General features: G+C 43.3%; 1 protein-coding gene across 3 annotated transcripts in view; it reads right to left on the bottom strand.

Annotated features, from left to right (window-relative positions):
- The window catches only part of SHTN1 (shootin 1), a 95,293-nt gene that overhangs the window by 6,327 nt on the left and 67,419 nt on the right, over positions 1-21,547 (bottom strand). Inside the window, exons 14-16 of one of the 3 annotated variants that reach the window (XM_037059675.1) lie at positions 19,149-19,202; positions 14,038-14,161; positions 9,846-10,038 (exon numbers count right to left, since the gene is read on the bottom strand). In XM_037059675.1, coding sequence (XP_036915570.1) covers positions 9,846-10,038; positions 14,038-14,161; positions 19,149-19,202 — 371 coding nt within the window. The remainder of the gene's footprint in view (positions 1-9,845; positions 10,039-14,037; positions 14,162-19,148; positions 19,203-21,547) is intronic. The other 2 variants (XM_037059676.1, XM_037059677.1) reach the window with 2 other exon arrangements.

The following is a 21,547-nucleotide window of genomic DNA, read 5'->3' as shown; positions in this document are numbered from 1 at the left end:
TTCATTTCTATTTCACTTCTGAGGTAACTATCTTTCAAATCGCAACAGCTGGACTATTTAACACAATCTGGTGAATCAAAGTATAGTCCTTCCCCGGTCTCCCAGTGGGACGTCTGCATTAGTCGGTGGCAGCTGTCCAAGTGTGACGCACAGCCGGACGGTCTGCACTCCGTTTCATTTACAACGAAAATGGGTAAGGCTGCAATCACATTTACCACCTTCAAGGACAGAAAACGGAAAGATTCCAATTTGTCTTTATAAAGTAGTTTCCTGGGAAAACTCCAAAAAGGAAGTCCACACTCCATTTTCCCTTGTGCAAAAATAAGTCTTACTCCACCTGCCCCCACCCCCAGCCCTTCATCTGGTCACAACAGTGGCCAACGGGGGTGGCTTTGCCACGGAGGTCGTTTTTGGTGTTTCTCTCAGACACCCTACTTTTCAGGAGATTTTAATAACACTTGTCCAAAATTTCCCCAAATAGACTTTCAAAGCATAAAAGGACATTTCCTATATTATTACCAATTGTAACACTTTTAAATTGAATCCGGGTAGAACAAAGCTAATTTCTTTTGGCTTTGGGTACTTTCTGAAACTCCATTTGAGCTCCAAGAATAAATGAGTTCGCCCATGTGGGTCAGCTTCTGTGCGAGGGGGAAACCAGATGTAATTTTACTTTCTGACAAAGAACTGGGAAACGACAGGAGGCTGCCGTGGCTGAAAACCCGGCAGCAGCTTCTGGACGGGGGTCTGCCCTCAAGGTGGACGAGAATTCCTTTCTAACAGGCGACTGTGGTGGGCACGGCCCTCTGCATCCTCACGGGGCGGTAATGGCAGCCCGGGCATCTCTGCACAGGGTGACACGGCAGACCACGCGGCCAAGCCTGGTCCCAGGTCTTTATTCCTGTGGTGGGGGCTGGGCTGTGGACACTGACAGATGCCCACGACACTGGCCCATGCAGGTGCAGCGAACGGGACCAGTCTCACCAGCAAAATCAATGCAGATGGCGCATGAACTCATTTGGTTTTAGGTCAGGCAAAGATTCTGAAACGTGTTAGAACATCTTGGGGGCCACTTTCCAGGCTTTTTGTGATTTTGCACAACTTTCCGTCACCATGAAAAATCCAGTCAGATCCCAGCTAGTGAAAGGGACTGTTGTGGAAGAGAAGTACTTTCAGAGACATGAAGTCCTCCACAAAATGACCACACGGAACACGGGCTCCTCAGAAAGGGGGCTATGCACTGAATGCTTGCCAGTTTCGTTCTAAGTTTCAGAACAGTATTTTTAAGTTGGTAAAGATTTTTCTCTAAATTTCCTCTCACTTTGAGCTCTCTTTTGAGGTGGGACGTCACAAAGAATTTGGTGTGCTGCTTCACAGAGTTATATGACAAAGTATGTTTCAAATGAAATGTGTTGATGAGGTGTTAGGACTTAGGTCAGCATGTCCTTGAGTCTGAAGTTGTATTTAAGCTTTAGTCAGCTACTTCTGCTTGAATAAATACTCCACTATATACAAACGCAAGGGAACACGAGCCCTGCAGAGGCTACTGATGTTTCTTAAAATCTTACAAAACACCAAAAGCTACTTGCTCCTCCATGGAGAAGTGACATATTTTACGCCGAGTCCCTTAACATCACAGGTATTTGCCACCAGAGGCACAGGGTAGAAGGCAACTAATTGCTGGAGAGAACTGAGACTTTCTCTGCAGCAGCATTTCAACACCAGGTGTGACGCAGCCTCCACAATTGACCTGGAAGACGCTGCTGTCCCTGCAGCAGCTCAGAACATGGGGGGGGGGGCACAAAAGTGCCCGGCAGATCTTCCGGGCAGTCCACAGGGTAACTCCTTGGGGGGTAGGAAGAAAAGACTAAGTGAGGGGGATCTCAACTTCCAGAACATCCAGTTGTCTGCTAATTTTGTTGTTAAAACCTAATGGTCCGTGTGCAGGCGCACGGGGAGCGGCTTTGTGGTGGCGCTTGGCCGCGCGGAGCCGTTTCCTGCACTGTCAGTCCCCAATTCAGCAGCACTGAGATTACCGTTGAGAGCAGACAAAATCCTTTAATTGTGTAAGAGCACCAGATTAAGCGGTAACTTCCACACAGTCCATTCTGCTAGCTAGCAGTCTCTTGTCAGAAACAAATGTCTACTAAGTACCGGGAAGGTGCCCTCCATTCCCCCCTTTGCACCGTGCACACACGCACGCACACTCACGCACACTCACACAGAAAAGGAGAGGTGGGGGTGGGGAAGTGCTGGCGGTGGGGCTGCTGAAAGAAAACGCACCCTTTTCCATCGTGGGGGCTGAAAGAACTCTTCTGTTCTCTGACTGTTGAACCAAACTTCTCTCCAGGAACAGTTTGTTACATGACCTGCCAAGTGAGTTTCTAGCTGAGATCAATATTTGAGAGGATAATTTAAGCCGAGTTTCCCTAAAAGTAAGTTAAGAATCTCAACTGCTACTTGGTAACACACATCAAAGGTGCAGATTTTCTAGCTCCAATCCAAAGGAGCAGTGCTTTCCAATTTCATTTTTCCACATTAGTTTCACACTGGAAATAATGAAGCAAAACTGAAGAGACCAGTCAGAGGTCAAACAGTGATGAAATCAATCTTACTTTTAATTCAAAACCCTCTGAAAGGCAATTCCATTATTTTCCTTCACAGAAATGTTTGACTAATCGCACTAACCCAGAGACATCTAAAATTTCTCTTTTATCAGCTACCCTTGGTATTCAGTTAATGGCTCAAACGAGATGAACTCTACAAAAATAAATCTCTGTGGGGCCAAAAGTCACATGTATTTAGAGATGCTATAACTAGAAATTAAATGCAAATTAAAACAAAAATTGTTTCATTGGAAATGGACAGTTTTCTATTGAAATGGAAGCCCTGTAATTGCTACATGGTTTTTTTGTTGTTTTCTAAATTCTTTCAGGACACAATGTGACCTGTTTTGACCTCCTAAACAAAAAAAAGGCAAGCTAGCTGCCTATCTGGTAGTTAAAAGGGAAACTGAAAAGAGCTTGCTAAAGCAGAGAGTTCTGAGGGGATCTGGGACTGAAGGGCAGCAGGACGAACTAGGGAAGCAGTGACCGGGTGGGCCTGTGGCAGTCGGGGCTCAAAAGCCTCTTTGAGGATGAGGACACGGCTATGAAATCACTCAGATCGCACCCATTACAGCGGAACCTGAGCTCCCGTTCAAAGGGATTCCCACCTTCGGAGCAAAGTTTCACAGAACTACGATAACTGGATGGAATGGAAAAATCATCTTTGAGGTTGGCTGCTTTGCTTAGTTGAAACTGTCAGGGAGACATTCAGCTTCCAGAAAGTAACCAATGAAAAAAAGTGCCCCTGGATGATTAAAGCTCATTACTGACAAGTAGGGCTGCATCCAGATATTAAGAGTCAAAAAAGCCAGAGGACAAGAAGATATGACACTCTCGGACCTGTGCCTGATTGTAACACAGAACTCTTAAGATCCGCTCGCCTCTTCCTCCACGCCGAAGGCCCACTCGTCCTGCCCTATTTGTAACAGAGATGTCCTACCACATAAGATGACCCATGGACACTAAGGAAAATGTCAAGGAGCTGGCTGGTAAGCAACCAAAGAAGGAGCCGCCTCAAAGAGGCACAGCATAAAGTGAATACAACAATAACATTTATATATATGTGGGCTGTAGAGTGTATGAAACAACAGGATTAGCAGTGATTCCGCCCTACATTGTATTATATCATCCAATGATAGAGTCAGATATTTTTGTAAAGGTGATCGACTTCTGGGAATAAATTATTCTTCAGTATTCTGAAATATCATTAAATTAAAAAATGTGTAAATTAAATTTATGCCAAAGACTAAAGTAGCTTAGGCTGGTATCCTGATATGGTAATTTCCAAAGTTTACTTGTAAAGCATTGGCCCTTTGTTGGATGTCTGACATGAAAAACAGTAAAATAATTTCTGTCTGAGTACTCTAAATCTTTGTGTTAATTCAGACTGGCTCTCCTTTCAGAATTCTTTGTTTCACTAGGCAACACTTCCTTCCCTTGGCAAGAGAAATTTTAGATGCTCGGGTTGACCTTAGGAAGAGGGAGAGAGACAGGAAGGCAGCGCCTGTCGGGTTACCAGGGTGGGCGGGGCCAGGTGTGAGCACCACAGGGCTGATGGAGGGATTTCACTGGGGCATCGTGCTTTCCGTAGAAGAAACCTCAAGGTCACTGTCTTCCCTCCATTCCTCAAGTTTTAGTACACTCAATGCAGTATGCTATATTTCAAAAGCATGGGCTCTGGAGATAGAGTGAACAGGTTCAAATAAAATCTGACCCAACTATTGATTAGGAATAGAATTGTGGGCAAATTGTTTGCCTCACAGAGCCTCAGTTTTCTATCTTTAAAATGGAGATATGTCCATTCTGTACATTTGGGAGAATTAAAACTATTCAGGGAAGTACCTGGCTTTCATAAATAATAGTGGACCGCACTACCTAACATCACAAAAGCAAATTCCAAAATCCTGAACTTCCAAACCAGACACTGGTTCCATTACCCACGGCCTCCATCTCCAACCAACACAGACGCCCTGCCGCCCACAACTCAAGCACGATGTGTGGTATCACCTACGGATATACATAAATAAATACTGATGAAGAGTAACAGGAAACACTAACTAAAAAAGAGCAAACACGTATAATACAATGTCGGCTTGTACCCTCAAAATGGGTCCCCAGTTTACTCCACCTACATCAGGAACACATTCGCTGCATTCCACTGCCGACAGAGCTAACGTGTTGCGAGGATTAAAACGGAAGACGATGTTACTCAGATGTAGGTGCACTGCACTTGTCACTTACGGCTCAACTCGTGTTGTCTCTAAAGTACACACTTCCTAGTTACCCATCCATCCACGGCCCAGAAGGCGTGACTCTGACACTAGCCAAGCCCACTGGAGGGAAAGAACAAAGGCTGGGCACTGGTCTGAATAGCCCCGAGCTCTGACCTGGCTGAACCCACCCGGCACTTTTCTGCACCTGCGGTTGGGAAACGCATGGCTATTTCCCAAAACTGCATCCATGTTCAAAAGCCTAAGTCATTTGGAAACATACGCGCATGTTGGACACGCAGTGGGGATTATAAAATGAGCCATGTCATTGTTTGACCACAATAAATACGGACACTAGCTCTCACAATTACACAGCCGGCGGAGTGGCCCTTATACCACTCCACGTTTCACCCACTTGCCCCATCTGTGACCAGGTATCAAGGCCCCTGGGGCGACAGTGACAGGGCTGGAATGAGTGAGTAGCACTCTGAAGGGTCACAGTCACTTTGATTGGGGTTTATAAGTTCTGATGATGCCATTTAAAATGAGGTATTTTACATTTCTAGGTTTGAGTGTTTTAATGTATGGAGAGACATGTTGTAGGTAGAACATACACTTAACTCTTCTTGTTCCTTACCTTAACCGTAAACTTTTTTTTAACGAAGCCACCACATTAGTGAGGAATTATGGGGGTTCTAGAGCTGAAAGGGAATCTGGAGAGTACCTAACCTACACGCCTCAATTTTAGGCTAGAAAAAAACACCACAAAAAAACAAAACAGAGACGTTACGTGACTTCCCCAAGGAAACTGGCCAAGTTTATAACCCAGGGGTCCAGTATCTAAGCTTTCAACTCTAACTTTAGTCCCTGATTACACAGTAACGGCTCAGCAATATACTCTTAACATGAGGTAGAAGGGGAGTTCATTGCAATACATTTCAGATGTTATTTAACTTACAAGACAACCCTACAAGGTAGGCGTTATCACCCTCATTGTACAGATCAGGAAACAGAGCCATGGATGAAATAACTCTCTCAAGGTCACAGAGACACTAAATGGCAACCCCAAGGTCAGAATTCCACCTCGGCTACCTGACTATAGAATTCAGTTCTGGAAATAGCCCCATCCACTTGCCACACTGTGTGCTAGGGACAGGTGTGGGTTTAGAAAATGAATCGCACTGCCCATCGTTGTCACTGCCCATCGTTGTCACTGCCCTGTCCAGTCTACAGGCTTTTACTGGTGGAAACTCACACTATTCCAGTTTTTCTGACCCTGTGCAACATGCAGCCTGTGTCCAGGTACTGCAGCTGTCCAAAAGTAAGAAAATAGTTACCTTTAAAACAATTCTACAGTCTGGAATGTTCTCTACTTTATATTCAACATCCCACCCATTGAGATTAGCTTGAATCAGTGAGTCTCATTACACTGAAACTGCTGGATTATTCTAGACCCACAGGAGGGAGTGTGAAAGCAAAGCCAGGTTCCTGCTGCTCGTCTGCTCTGGCCAGGTCCTTACCTCTCACAGCATCAAGGGAGTTTGCGAGCTTAATTCTTGTCTGAATTATAACCCACCAAAATTCAGATTCACTGCTCCATTTAAGAAATTGTTACTAGATAGTATATAGTTATTAGAAATAATTAACAGCACATAGATACTTCTAACACTATTATCAAAATAGAAACAATGACGCTTTTCCAAGTCCTATCTTTTTCTTCTTTGTCTTCAAAAAGCACCTTGCTTTGTTTAGGCTGGTGACAAAAATGTTCATTTTAATTAATCCTTGTAATTAAGTATTAATGGTGTCTCCTGCCTTCTCCCAAGTCCCTAGGAAATAAACCCATATATTGTATGTATCTCTGGCTCTACAATTTACCAGACAGAAGTTAACTCAATTATTTGGACCACACACATATATGTCGATTTTAGGAATTTATTAAAATAAAAGTTTTTAGGAATAGCTTGATGTTAACTAATTTTTTGGTTAAGCAAAGATCTTATGCAGCAAACCTTGCTTCTACTCTGATTTTAAAACATTTTTTAGTAAATTAGCACACTTTCCTGGCCTACCTGAGGCCAATCAAATGAGCATACCTGAATCTTTCTTCTACAAAGGGGCATTCTGTTGCCGTTGATAACTTTATCTTGTTTCAGTACGAAGATGCAGAAGATATGCAAGACTGAGCTGGATCGAAATGACTCCTAGGCACTTAAAAAATGTTCGAAAAACCAGACAAGCCAAACAAAACCAACAAACAAAAGTCTCTAACATTCGGCTTATGAATCTGCATAACTGCTGAATCATGGCGGATGCTGGGTAACTGAGTACTTTAATTGATGCTCTGCTGCTTTGTGGATACTAAAAATGTACTCATGCTGTTCATTTATTCAACAAATGTTTACTGAGAGCCGACCATAATGCAAGAACTTTTTCCAGGTATTTGAGATATGCCTGGGAACAAAACACAAAAAAATCCCTACCCTCATGGAGCTTACATCCTAGCAGGGACAGAGAGAATAAGCATTAGGTATAATAAATGAAGCACATAGTACATTGGAAGATAACAACTGTGGGGGAAGAACGGAGCAGGTTAAGGAGGAACCAAAGTTTAGAGGAAGACGAGTTATCATTTTGAATATTGGGGTAGGGGTTGGCCTCATTTAAAAGATGACATTGAGCAAAGAAATGATGGAGGTTGAGATAGGAGGTCATGTAACTTGGGGAAAAGACATTCCGGGCAGAGGGGGCAGCAAAGGTAAAGGGAAGAGTGGATCCAAACCTGGACGGAGAGGCCAGAGTGGAGGGAGGAGGAGAGGGTAAGATTAGAAGGGACTGGGGTGTGTGTGTGTAATAATGTAAGTACTAGAGGGTACTGTAATTAACTCCTTGACCTTGATTCCCTGTCGAGAGCCAACAGTGCCACTCACCTAAAACAATTCGGTAGTCTCTCTACAGATCAATATAAAGATGCAATTACTAGAGTGCAAAGACTGTTTTAAAAAGCAAAGGAAACATTTCACTTTTAACTGCTGACCCAACTTCCAAGTGTTGGACAACTCAGGTCTATGAGACAAGACAATGTGGTTTGCCTCCACCTTACAGTTTGTAAAATGGAATAAACTTACTAGTTATCGACAGTCAGAAACAGCCCTGAAAATAATCCTTTTCATTCCTGGCAGTGAGACTGGTTTCAGGCAATCCTGATACATCACGTGAGTTTTTACTTTCACAGCTTACATATAACTAAATTATGTTAAACTTCTTCTCCTCGTTGAGAAGCCAGGTTTAACCACGAACGAAGTGAATAATTACCATGCACGTACACAAAATACTCGGATTCATCTGGAGAGTCTAATGGTCCTTAAACCGATTTTTCAGAAAGGCACTCGTCTTTGTTAAATGGCTTTCTTCTGTGAAAATGCATGGCATTGGCTATTTCAGCTGCAGAATGTCAAGAACGGAATAATCAAGCATTAGGTTTCAAAGTTTGAAAGTTAACACAGCAGTACAGAGTATTTGTATTAGTGCTTTAAGTAGATAAATTAAATTGAAATGTGTCTCTTGAGCAGTCATTGAACAAGCAAGATGAGAAATAAATTAAGCCTCACAGAGGCCTTTATGGATTCTAACAACTGCGTCTGTCAGCACACGGATCCTTTTCACTGTCGATTCAACACATTCTGCAGACCTTGGGCCTGCAATTATTTCATTTCCTTTCTTGGGAATGTAATTTCCACTTACTTTTGGAGAATAAAAGGCAGACAAAAGGAAGAAGGAGTTGCAGTATTTTCTGATTAAGATTATCTGTGGAAAATGGTAAAGGAAAAAAAAATCTATACACACACAGTGAAGCATCTCTCAGAAACGAACTTGTCTCAGCCAAATTGCTTTTGTGCCTGGATATTGGTTCCAATGCAGCCCGATTGCTGACGTCCAATTAGATGTTAAACAAATCTAACAGGAAAGATGAAGAATGAATATAGATCATCTTTCTGTCAGGACTGTTTGAGTGGCTGTAGTGAAAAGAAACATGTGACTGCAGGAGGAAGTGTGCCTTTTAAACACAATGGAATTAGATAAAACTGTAAATCAGATAAGAAGGCCATTCATTCCAAAGGGGGGGGGTAGTTAATAGTACCGATGAGAAATGCAAGAATGGAAGAAAATACCAGTTGGCAAAAATAGATCTAAATTGAATTTCAACTTCATTCGTCCAGGTTTCACCTTTTAAACGAAGACAGGTAGAGGTACAAAGAAGGGTTCTTTCTCTCCCGATAGAACAGGAAATCAGAGGTTTAATTAACTGTGATTACAATTACCATCGGCTGATCTGATGTGTCTCACCTCTTCCTTTTCTTCAGGTGACAAACCTCCTGACATTCTGGCAAGGGAACTAAAGCAAAACTAGACTAATTTCAAAAAAGAGCCTGCCATTGTTATAAAACAAACCGATCCTCCACCAGCTCTGTCAGAAACACACTCAATAGCAGGATTAACTCTGTGGCAAAGTGTCCCTTTCAAGCAAGTCTATAGAGACAAACCTTTACACGGCACGTTTTCATTCTCGGGACAGAGAAATATGAAGGCTCACCTTTCAGTGAGGACCAGAAAATAAGGTACCCTTCAAAGTATGTTTGAGGATCTAGTTCTTCCCAAAGAGCTAGTATCTTCTTCAGCTGCTCGTGAACCATTAAGAGGGATGATGTAAGCACTTAATCTTGAAAGAAGGATTGTCTTCTGATGCTGAATAATTATTACCCAAGTCAACCTTCACGCAGAAGCAGCACCAGGTTACCAAACCAGTTGAGGGGCACAAATTGTCTTCACACATATCTGCTTTGGATGGGAAGAAGATCTCAGAGCTAAGAGCCTGGAATCAAAAGTTGGCTCATGAAGGAAGGAAGGAAGAATACTTATTGGCTAGCCAAGTCAAAACCTCTCTAAAGAGAAATCAAGCAGAGTAACCCCCGAGTTAGTTATCACAGATTCTTCCACACACCGTTTAGTAAGGAGCATCATTACTTACTGAAATGTAACCTTGGAACGTGTGCCGCCTTCCAATTTACACGGCCCGTCACCCGGCTCAGGTGCTGGGCGGGATGGGCTGTTGAATTCTGCCTCCAGAGTTTTCTTGTTCAAGGCTGTTTTTGCTACACTGGATACAGAACCCAACACAGGCATGGATTTGGACTCTGAGGTGGCTAATATTCCGGTTGGACCTTAAAACCAAACACAGACCTCAAGTTTAATAATTCTGCGTGATGCTGATTATGGGACTGAAAAACAGATTAGCTGGAAATCCCTCGGGAAGTGAAAAGGCCAAGTTTTGCTACAATTTCAAGAGCATGCTGGAAAACGTTCCTAGTAGAAGTTTGCTCTGCTTTGGGGCACTGCTCAATGCCCTGGGGCCGTGCTGGCAAACTGTGTACAGACTTTTAAGAAACCACAAACCCCCGGGCCATGGTTCCTTCACTGACCAGAGTCCTTAAAAATACTGCAGTTGTGAAAACTCTTTCCTCCTCCTAAGTATGGTTTTCTGACAGCCCTGCTTGAACCATGTGGACTCTTCAGAGTTAATTTCTCCCCAAAGTCAGCTCTGCATTTTAAACTCCAAATGGAACAAAGTCAAAAGGCTCTTTATAAAAGGCCCAGGAAGGCTTCCTGAGTGTTAAACGGCTTTTATGAACATTTTCATTTTAATGTGATTGAGAAGTAAGTGGATTTATTTCCTGTTAATATACAGACACAGGATCGAGAAAACTTAGTGGCAAAGAGTTTGGCTGTTCACCTGTTAGACTTTTCGGCTCCTTGGGTTTTACAAAACCGTAACAGGGCTGATGACTGAAATTATTGGCATATCAACCTAGAAATTGTGGTGATGGAGCTAAGCTCCATCGTGACTCGTTTTCTGTCTTTTGAAAGATACTATCCTGGACCTTTAAAAAAAACAAGATTCTAGTATGTCTTGACACTTCAAAAGGAATCCTTTCAAAACAAAGAGATTTACCAAGTAAGTCACAAATGTACAACTAAAACCAGAACTTCTAAAAATGAAACCCGAGGACAATTTGGAAAAGTGCTGATGGAAAAAGGACAAAATTGGGATGAACCTTGGGAAATGTTAGACCGTCTCCTACAAAAGAAACTGGTACAACGTGGGTGCAATCCAGAAACGCTGGCTAATCCCTCATCGATACAAAGCTCTGGAATTCTGTTCTTTCATTTGTATAGGAACGTGGCTGATCATTACAACAGTCTAACAGTCAACCACAAACAGGAAGTTCTAACTTAAACCGTTGGGCCACTCTGCTGTGGCGCCTCCTTTGGCCTCACTCCTCACTCCTATCTCCATGGGGGAGCTACAGACCCGCTCGGGTCCAGTCGGAAGCCTCAGCTCACAAAGCACCAGGGCATGTTCTTCCTCATTTATTTCATCTGCAGCATCTGGGCAGACAACCTGGGGACGCTGGGTGTTCTGGCTGCAAAGGCCTTTCCCGCCCACCTACGTTACGTAGAGATGCCTCATGCTGCAGAGATGTGGGCGTGGAGAGAGAAGGGCATAGAGAGCAAAAAAGAAAGATCCTGAAGATATAAATACGAGGCTGACTTCAAGAATAGCTTCAGCGCAGCTCTGTTCTGCCCCTGGATGACTGCTGACTACAACACTGGACAGCTCTGAACAATCTGTCCTTGTAGGAAAGTGAGATCTGCTCCTGAATGCACCACCGCCCACTGCTTGCTCTGCAACTGAAGCCAATTACAAAGGGGAGTGGGTGAGCTGGGCTAGAGCTCTTATTTTTCCTACAGACAAAAAGAAATAAAGAAAAATGCATAATGGGTAAGATTATTATTATCGTTGCATCCTGTTTAAGCTGCCCAGTGTTTTCCAAAAGGCCCTCACTGCTCTTTGAAATGTCAGTTTGGTCAGCCACAAGTCTACGTGAAAAGAGGGAGTACCCGTTAGATCCATAAGAAAAATTCTGAAGAAAAATGTGCTTCACTGGCCTCTGGGGCAGATACCAACTAACCTGGGACCTGAGCTCTGCAAACCTCAGGCTGCCTCTGCTTCTCTTAGATGCCTGCTTTCTCTGCTTTGCGACCTCACGCTTAGCCTTCCCACAAACCTCTGTGTGGTAGAAAAAACATCCCAGAGATTCAAGTGTACCTGAGGCACAAATGTGTCGAACTCATCTCTGCCATTTGTTCTCACCGCGCAGCTGGCTGCTCAAGCTTCCTAACCCACCCGCTCTGTCCTAGAATTTTCACTTTGTCATTCCATGGCCTTTAGAAGATTTACATAGTAAATACCTCTTTCAGTTTGAGGCTAGGAAAACATCCATACCATATTTTTATAAAGGTATTTCTTTTACTAGATTATAGAATAGTTTGTAGGTTTGTCCCCCTCCCCCTTTTTTTTTTGCTTTGGCTATTAGGGAGCTCCAAATAAAATTTCTGCTCAATTACAAGTTACTCCCCTCTCTATCCTGCCAATTACACAGCTATCATCTCTCTATCTAAATAGTGATTCTACTGAGTAGATATCTTATTTTTACTTCCCTCAAATGATTTATTAAATGTCTATATATTGGAATATAACCAATAAAATAAGAGTCCAGCCATGCCTATAAAACATGTCCCGACCTTCTTCCATACTTTGACATATTCAAACTTGCATACTGACTAAAAGGAAAATGTTTCCTGATTTCTCCCACAGAAAACTAACTCTGAAATAGTGAGTGCTTCATGTTTGACCAAGGTTATGTTGGAGGTAAGAATGCTCTTGGAGGAGCAAAAAGGTCAGCGACAAAGTAAAACATGCACACGGCCGAGCACGACAGTGACATCTACAAAGACCTCACAATCAATAGCGGCTACATGAGGACACTAAAGATGAAATGCTGGAAAAGCCACAGTACTGATTAAGTCGCAAAATGAATGCTCATTACAGAGGCTGCTGAGTGCTGGGAAACCAATCCTAAGGAACAAGATCGCGCTCACGGCACCCCTTAGCTTTCCTGAGAGGCTGGGAAGGGGGGTTCTGATAGAATAGCGGCAGCATCATTTCCAGACCAAACTAAAACCTGATTATTTTTTTTAAAGAAGAAAACAAAAGCTTCATCTTTTTATAACAAAGGTTTGGCTGGTATGATGATGATTCTAGGTTAACTTGATTGTTTAAGTCCCTATGTGAAAACTAGAGCGTGATTACCAAACACCCAATTCCTTAATATTCTAGCAACTTGAACTTGATGTAAATACGGGGGCAGTGCAAGTGAAGCTGTTACCATGGGCTAAACGAACTGGACCTGACGGAACAGAGTCTAAATGAGGCGGCCTATTACCTGCAGTTGCTGATTAATTTTACTCCAGTTTTTCAAAGCCAGCCTCCCGGCCACAAGAAAAAAAACTCAGAAAGGTTTCTGCTAATTCCCATGATTAAGTGGATGGGGAAAAATGGACACACAAAGTTAGTTTGGGAACCAATTTTGATGTCTAATACATGTGTATCGGGACACAAATACCAACTGTGAGTGCAAGACTCGCTCAGATGGCCACAGTTTGGTGTCAGAGCTGGAATTTCTCATTCACAGGCAGAGCCACTAAACTAGCTGGATATGAAGAACTGAGATGATTTCTCTGCATTTGTAACTGATGTGTAATTTCTACTATTACTACTGGTTGTCACATACTGACTTTTCACCAGGCACAGTGCTAAGCACTTTCCATAGAGTGAATGACTTAATTCTTAGAATGATCCTGTGGGGTAGTGCTTTTAGTAACCTAACTTTGTAGATGAAGAAACTGAGGCCCAAAGAGGTAGGTGACTTGTGTAAGGGGAAGCAGTCAGTAAATGGCAGAGCCAGGATTCGAACTTACACCGTCTGGTTCCAGAGCCTGTACTCAATGCTACATTGTTCCCAAAGCCCATCCTGAATGCCTTTGCTTAATGAAAGGGCATCTTGCATTAACCAAAACCAGATCTATAAAACCCTCAGTACCTACAAATAAACAAGTAAACATGCCAATAAATTTAAAAAAAAATAACATCAGCATTCTTATGAGACAGCCATAAGTGCCTTTGACCATCCAATACTTCTCATTCACATTAAAACTTGTTCATAATCATTTAAAAAGATAACTTCATGTTAAAAAAGGGATGTAAAGGAAGGTGCTTCAGAGAGGAAGGGGAGAGCCGCGGAGAAGTCAAACCAGCTTACTACTGCTGTCTGCTTCTGCCGTCACCTTTCTGCGGCGCAAAATCCTCTCTAACTCAGTCTCACTGCTCTCAGGGTGGTCAAGGGATTTTACGCTTCTTGAGCTAGTGGATTTGTTAAGTGTCCCCTAAAGTGAAACAAAACAAAAACAAAAAGGTTAATGGCTTAATACAATACGCAAAAGAATATAAAAATCAAACCACCAAAGCATTACCAGAATTTGAATGGAATTAGAAAATAAAATACACTTTACATGTATGTATATATTGTTCATGTGCGAACTTCAACACTCAGTGGATCACTGAAGAAGATGCTACCGACGAAGCAAGATGTTGGCTCCCGTACGGAAAGAACAGTACAAGAACAGCCTTGCCAAGTTAACTGTACGAAGTTCAGGGGCGGGCAGCCACCTGCGCATCACTGGTTAAGATCTGACGTGTGCTGTTCCGCCATGTGGACGAGAGAACCGACACGCTGAACTCACCTTAGAAGGTTATCTTGATGTGACAGCCACAAGCTACAGAGCTGAAACCCCTGGGACACTGAGAAATGTGTGGCTGATTCTTCGGAGAGAATGACCTTGCCTGCACCACGGGTGACAATGGTGTTGTGGCTGCCAAAGGAGGCACACAAGGCTCTCCGTGGCCTACCCGAAGACGTGCTGCACTGGGTACAGCGTGGCTTCCTTGTGAAAGAGGAAACGTTAGACTCCGGCAGGGGGGCCAGGAAGGGCCCGGCACGGGAACTCCAGAATCCTAACAGTAGTGCAGGCAGTGGATATGTTATTCAGGACCCAGGAGATGCCGAAGGAGACAAGAGATGCCATAAAGCTGCGCTCCTGCTGAAACTGGTGCTGACCTTCAAGACGGCAGAGAAAGGCCCAGGCGGTGGTTCCCTGCCCTGGCGGCTCTAGGAAGTACGCACTGGGGGGAGGGGCGTGGCTTTCCACCTCCGTTACCATGTGTCTGAACAGAACACCAGCTGAGGTGCTTCTCATGTGTAAGGGTCTGGCACTCCACCACTACGAGTGGTCCATTTTCTTTCCTAAGAAACCTACACCATTTCTTTGAAATAGTCCTCCCCACCTGTGCCACAGACTTGGGGACACACAAAGCAGGAGAACCAGAGTATTTCCATCAGAGCAAATCAGAACCCCACATCTGGTACAGCTCGCCCGACTCTGTACCAGAGTAAGAAGGCAGCTTTTGGGCACCTCGGCCAGCCTGGGGCCTTTCCGAGCGCAGCACAGGCCCGTCTTACCCCTGCACTTTGGTCCCTGCTAACTTCCCGAGGATTCTGAGAATTCTAGTGGGCTAAACATGATAACTCGTGTTTCTTCTTTAGCCTATAAAACAAAAAGGTTTGTAAACTCAGGTAATTACGAGTCTCCTGCAACACAGGCTATTGTGCTGTTTTATTCAGGAGGGTGTTTTCCTCCTACCAGCACAGTCACGGAACAGCAGCCTGACGTCCGGGAGGAACTCGCCTAACAAGATTAGGAGATTACATCCTTTCCCTGCCAGGTGCCCGGCCAAAACCGAGGTGCAAAGTGCTTACATGGGGCTCATAAAGTAATCAAGCACGCATCCGCTCCTCACCCCACCCTGCAATACACCTGCTTTCCTTTTATTGCACATATTTATACAATGTACTCAAACGAAAACGACATTATATGTAACACTAATAACGGCTCATTTTATCATTTTAAAATTATTTGGTTTATTTAACCGTTAACAAGCAGATCTGTGTCTATTCATCTAAAAGTTCCAAGATAAGATCAGGATAAACACTGATAAGATGAAACAGAACTAAAGCCAATTTAGATTAATTTTTCATGACGTATTAGAAAAACTATTTTCAAATCATTTGTTTATAATTTTTTAAAACTTACCAGCTGCATCATATGTAAACAGATCTTTTTAAAAGGTGTGGCCATTTTTATTAAAACAACTCATGAAACTAGTACTACATTGTTTAAATATCAAGGACATTCTGTGTGATTCTCCCAGTGGCTGGAGTCAACGAGTATCTTTTATTGAAGAATTTATCTTTCACAATATTCTCCATTTTTCATTCGGACAAGAGCATTATTTTCCCAAATTCCCGACTGTGGGGCAAATGACCCTCTCTTCCCACCGGGTTCAAATCCTTGAATCCCATCATTTTTCTCCACTCGCTGACTGATACAGTTGATTCAGCTAATTTGTAAGTAAACTTTAAATATGGAGGCAGTTATGAAAGAAAGGTTTCCGCATGACTCTCAACCAAAATGATAAAGCAGCTCAGCTAATAAAGTACCAAGATTATTTTCATCATCTATTTATATTATAATCATAGAATTGGAGAACCAGAAGTTAATTTAGGGGCCATGTGGTACATACAATTCTTTCACCTTACAGAGAAAAGGGCCTCAGGGCTAGACTTTGAACTTGGCTCTTCAAATTCCCAAACCAATACTCTATGCCTATTTCAGACCACTTTGATCATTCAACAATATTAGTCTCCATGTTAGTTAAATGTTCATAATACTGAGTAATCTAATTGTCAGTGGCAAAATGAACTCTTCGACAATTTTTTGGGTACTTTGAAAAACTGAAGATGTGTGAGAAAGACCTGTAAGAGAATTTTTTCGAATGCTACTTTTGTTTCTTTGATTTAGGGGCAAACTGAATTTTAAAAGAGACTTTTAGATTAATCTGTATTGATCTATTCTCCAGAAACTGCCACTTCCACTGCGAGTGACTTCTAAATGACTGGGAAGACTCAAGAGGTTTCTAATACCTCAAAATCCTTGGGTGACTACAGACATGAACTATATATTTTTTAATTTATAATACACAGTTGGGTTTTTTTTAATTAAGTAAAAATAGGCTGAGAAAAAATTGGCTTGAAAGCTTTACACCTCAAAATACAGTGAAGTTTTCCCAGCCAGGGCTTTTTTCCTATTCGGGTGCTGACTTCCAGGGATGGGCCCGATCCCTAAGTCCCGGGAGTTCCTTATAGCTCGGTTCGCACCGCCGCTCACTGCAGCAAGCACGCTCCCCACCGAGCCTCCTCCTGCTTGCTGCTCCATAACGGAGCTGACCAGGCTGTGTCCTGGTTTCCTGGCATCTCTGGGTACAGATGCTCACTTCCCATCTCAGGGTACAGTCTGTGGGCTTTTCATGTGTGCTTCTCACATGTCACAACTGTGAGGCTGGTGTCTTTTGCTGGGTACTAACTTTGAGAATCCTAATAGTCTGAACTCTAGCAAAAGACACTAATAGAGCCCATTTGATAAGGGCTTCCTTTTTCTCTCTTTTTCAAGAAGTTGTATGGCTTCTTGGCACCAGGTGACAAGTCATGTATCCCCACAAAGGGACTTCTATGGAGGAAGCAGAGAGTTGCTGTTTGGTAAAGACAAGTAGGGGTGGACACTGTGAGTTTCTCTTAAAAAAAAAACAAAACCCACTTAATGCAAAGAAATAATGTCATCAGAATAACAGTTACGCTGACGACAACACCAGATAGGTCAATGCCAGATAAGGTAGAAAAATCTAATGACAAATCCAGACAAGGAGAACAGGGGCAATCTGCAGGGGACAAAAGATGTTTTGGCAATTTTTATAAGTTGTCAATTATTTCACAAAAATCTTTTTCAAAAATGTCTCTCCCTGAAGTGGCGCCAGATGATGGGGAGCGGGATTACGCAGTGACTGCGATCTCTCTGAGCAATGCCACCTCAGGAAGCTCGCTGCCACCAGCATCCTAGGACGCGGCACATCCTGGCCAGTCACATTTCACACGCATCTCGTGTAGATATCTGATTTTTCAAATCAACCTAATTTTTAAAAAGTCACACTCGGTATAGTTGACTCTTTCACTGTTGATCAGAACTCTACTCTAGAATCTCATGATGCCCTGGGCGACATTTTCTTGAACAGGAATTAGCATTGTAATGCAGAAACAAAAAAAAAAATAAAGGAAAGAAAAAGAAGAGACTGCAGAGAGAGTTCTCAACAGTACACTGGGTGACAAAAGTCGCTCTTCCAAGAGCAACCCAGAAGCGAAGCTGTGGGTGACATTTGCTGGCTCCCTTAGGTAAGAGCCACCTAGTTTTTCAGCAGTTTTACTCGACTCTGTAGGCAGACCAGTACTGTTAGCCACGGCTACACCTCTCTCGTACTAATTTCACTCGCCAAAAACTAAAGCTAACTAATTAAGCCATTCTGAGTTAAGTGTACTGTTTCGTGCTTGATGAAAATAATTCTGTTTACCACAATTACGGGGATGTCTACATGCAATGCATAATTAGCATAGTAGCAACAAACATGGGAATACTAGTCCCGAAGCCCCGCCCCCGCCCCCGGGTTTGCTGACTTACTGTGCATAATGACTGGTGTTGAGACTCTCACAGGATCAGAGAACAGAGCGCTAAGTATCTGAAACATTTCCTAAGTGAGGCGTTTGTCTCTGAGAGCAACTGTTGGACAGGGCAGTACTCATTTACTCGGTTGGCAAAGCTCATTACTTTGGAAAGGACAAATATAGCTGGAGGTGGGCATCAAACGTGTTCTCCAATGGATAGGAATAGCTTTTAGAAAACAAAACTAGTGACGGGAAGAAGGGGGCTTTTAGTTTATTCTCCAATTGATCATCAAATCTTAGAAACTGAGAAAAAGCAGACTGATCCTGTTGGGGACATTATTTGGGCAGGGGCTCAGGTTGACATTCAGGTGCCAAGAATTCCACTTTCACACCCCAAAGGTAAGCACTACTGATGTAAGGGACTCTACTGGATTTCCGGTATTAATAAGCACGGACCAGCTCTTCACATCTGGCCAGACATGTTCCCTTCAAGCTGCAATGCAAGGCCCGGAGGGCAAGGACAAGAAACCATGACTTTGGTGAGAGCGTAACCATTCTTTTAGAACAGAGACAGCAGAGTATGGATACCTTTAATAACACAGCTGACGGGGGGGGCCAGAGCCCAATCGAGCAAACTATCAAAAGGAATGAGGTGACTGGACATGGAAAAAAAACATATCAAACCAATTATTCATAACAATTGACTTCAAAAACATTCTCTTTCCATTTCCCCATTAAGTGAATAATAAACTGAGTTCTATTCTTACCAGTATTCCTTTTAATTCATTCACTGCACTTTCAGAGCCTTTGGAAGATTCTGGCTACAATTAAAAAAACAATTGACTGAGTAATTCATTTTTAATATACTCAACAAACATTTCACATGACAAAGTGCTTATACCTTATATTCACTATTTCTTTTAATTAGGTCTATGTCTTACTGTTAGGAAAAAATATTAGACTGGGTTAGTGCTCCCAAGTGGCAGTTAAACAGAAAATTAGAAGTAATAATATTCCAAGCAAAAGGACCCACGCCACCATGTTCTAAATATCATTGTGTTTCTTATCTGCTATCATACACAGAAAAAAAACAGGTAAGCACCAGATTTCAAAGACTTAATTTCTAATTATTTCTAATTTTTTTACACTAAGCTTCCCCACTCACATTGCAGGACCCCTGCCAGCAAGTGAGGACGAGGAAGGCTGCAGAGAAGAGGACAAGCGACAGGGCAGAAAACCTCTCTCGGCTCCATGAGCTCCGGGCGAAAGCCAGGCACAGAGGACAGGCACGTCCTGTTTCAGGAATTTCACAACAGGACTGAGTCGGGAGCAGGGACCAGCGAAGAACGGGCTGCGGGAGAACGTTAGCATCCCTGGCTAGCAAACAGTAAAAGGCCTCAGAGGGTGTGTGGTCCATGAGGAAAGTAACACCTTGAGGAAGAGCATACTTGAGTCAGTGTCTCGATTACAAGCCTGGTTCTCTTCTGGCTACACCATGAAAGAAACAACCGGAAAGTTCTGGGTGATATTTACTGGCCCTGTAACAGTCTCTGGATCGATCCCCCAGGTAATTTAAGGGATGGAAAATTTAGCATGAGGACCTCATGAAAAAAGATCAAGGATAGAGATGAAGGGAAGCCTGCAAGACAGTGAAAGGACCCCCAAGGCTCTCGCACTCCGGGAAGGGTTAAGGTTAATTCCTCTCTCATCAAGAAATGGGGGGGGGGGGGGGGTGATTCATAGCAACCTACAATTTTTTCCTCTCAGAAGATAATAAAGAATAAGATGCCCCTCCAATTTTTAAAAATGGACAATAACAGGAGAGAGAGGCTTGCTGCTCGTGGACAGATTAGACCACGGCATTCAACTTTCTCAGCCTAGGTTTGCTGTGAAATATACATGCCACCCGGGTGCATCTAAAGCTCTCATACATTAATCTGAGCCACACCAGCACTGCCAACAACATCGAGGAGCCTTGAAAATTCGCAGGGAAATTAGTATTCTCAAGGCAGGCTTGACTTCTGCAGGGGACAAGCCGTGACTTTTGAACGAATGATGTGGTTAAAGGCATACTCCAAAGTGCCGCCATGCCACGCAAGCTGCACCTCTAGCTGCAGAAGGCTGTGCAGCCCAGGCCGCATGCTCTCATACTTGGGACAGTCCAGGAAAGCCCCAATGTTACTGCAGCAACAAGTCTGTACTCGGGCACGCAGTGACTGCTTGTTTGAAAGGTGACTGACCAGGTCATTCGGCACTACCTCTCCATAGATTAATGATTACCAGCGAAAACCCCACTCGTCCACTGATCCTTGTGCAGGTGTCTTCGAGATTTTGAACTGACATTAAATAATGTGTAACTGTTGGAAGAGTACATATGGAACACTGATTACTTAGGAATTAAGAAGTTTTCAACATTTTTTTCCCTTCTAAACTAATTTTGCTTCTGAATTACTCTGCTTTTTTTTTTTTTTTTTTTTTTTTTTAGCAATGGCATGGTTTCGCTTCTTCTTTCCAATAGAGTTGTGACACAAAAGTTCCAAGAATGTGTTCTTTTCCAAGGTTCCACTTGGACCCTGCATCTTACAGCGTTTTCACACCATAGTCCGTTCCATGGGGAAAACAACCCTGTGAGTCGGGCAGGGTAGGTGCTGCGGGAGAACCCAGCAGGGGCAGTGGGCAGAGTGTGAAGCCCCAACTCCAGCGACAGTGCCCAGCACTCAGTCCCCAGACACCAGCCTTGAGACGGCTGTGCCACACTGGCTCCGCCCTCAGCTTCTCTTCGGGCTCTACATTCTGCTCAACTTACTGCTTTCATAGCACTAGCACAAGATCAAATTGTGGCTGGTCTTCTCTTCATGGTTGGCCAAAGCTTCCATTCACTAGATGCCAATCTACGCTGCAGCTGAGTATTCCTTCCACCCTCCGGACCCCCTTTCCCGCACCATGGAGAGCCCACACCACGCCCATTCTGGCCTGGCCTGGCCATCTCGTCTGCCTGTGACAAAGTGGCAACTTTCAAAGCCCAGCAGAATTTGTACTGAACAGTTTTGATACTTGGGGACATGGAGCAGCTGGAGAGGGGCATCTTTGAGAGTAAAAAAAAAAAAAAGTTTGTTTTAAAAGTAGAAGAAAGAGAACCAATCTGTTGATCCCTCACTAAAATGAA

This window comes from Sturnira hondurensis, unplaced genomic scaffold (genome assembly GCF_014824575.4).
Source record: "Sturnira hondurensis isolate 20B ecotype Veracruz unplaced genomic scaffold, ASM1482457v3 Scaffold0011253, whole genome shotgun sequence".
Taxonomy (NCBI): Eukaryota; Metazoa; Chordata; class Mammalia; order Chiroptera; family Phyllostomidae; genus Sturnira; species Sturnira hondurensis.
Note: the sequence above shows the minus strand (reverse complement) of the source record. Positions and strands in the feature narration are given on the sequence as shown.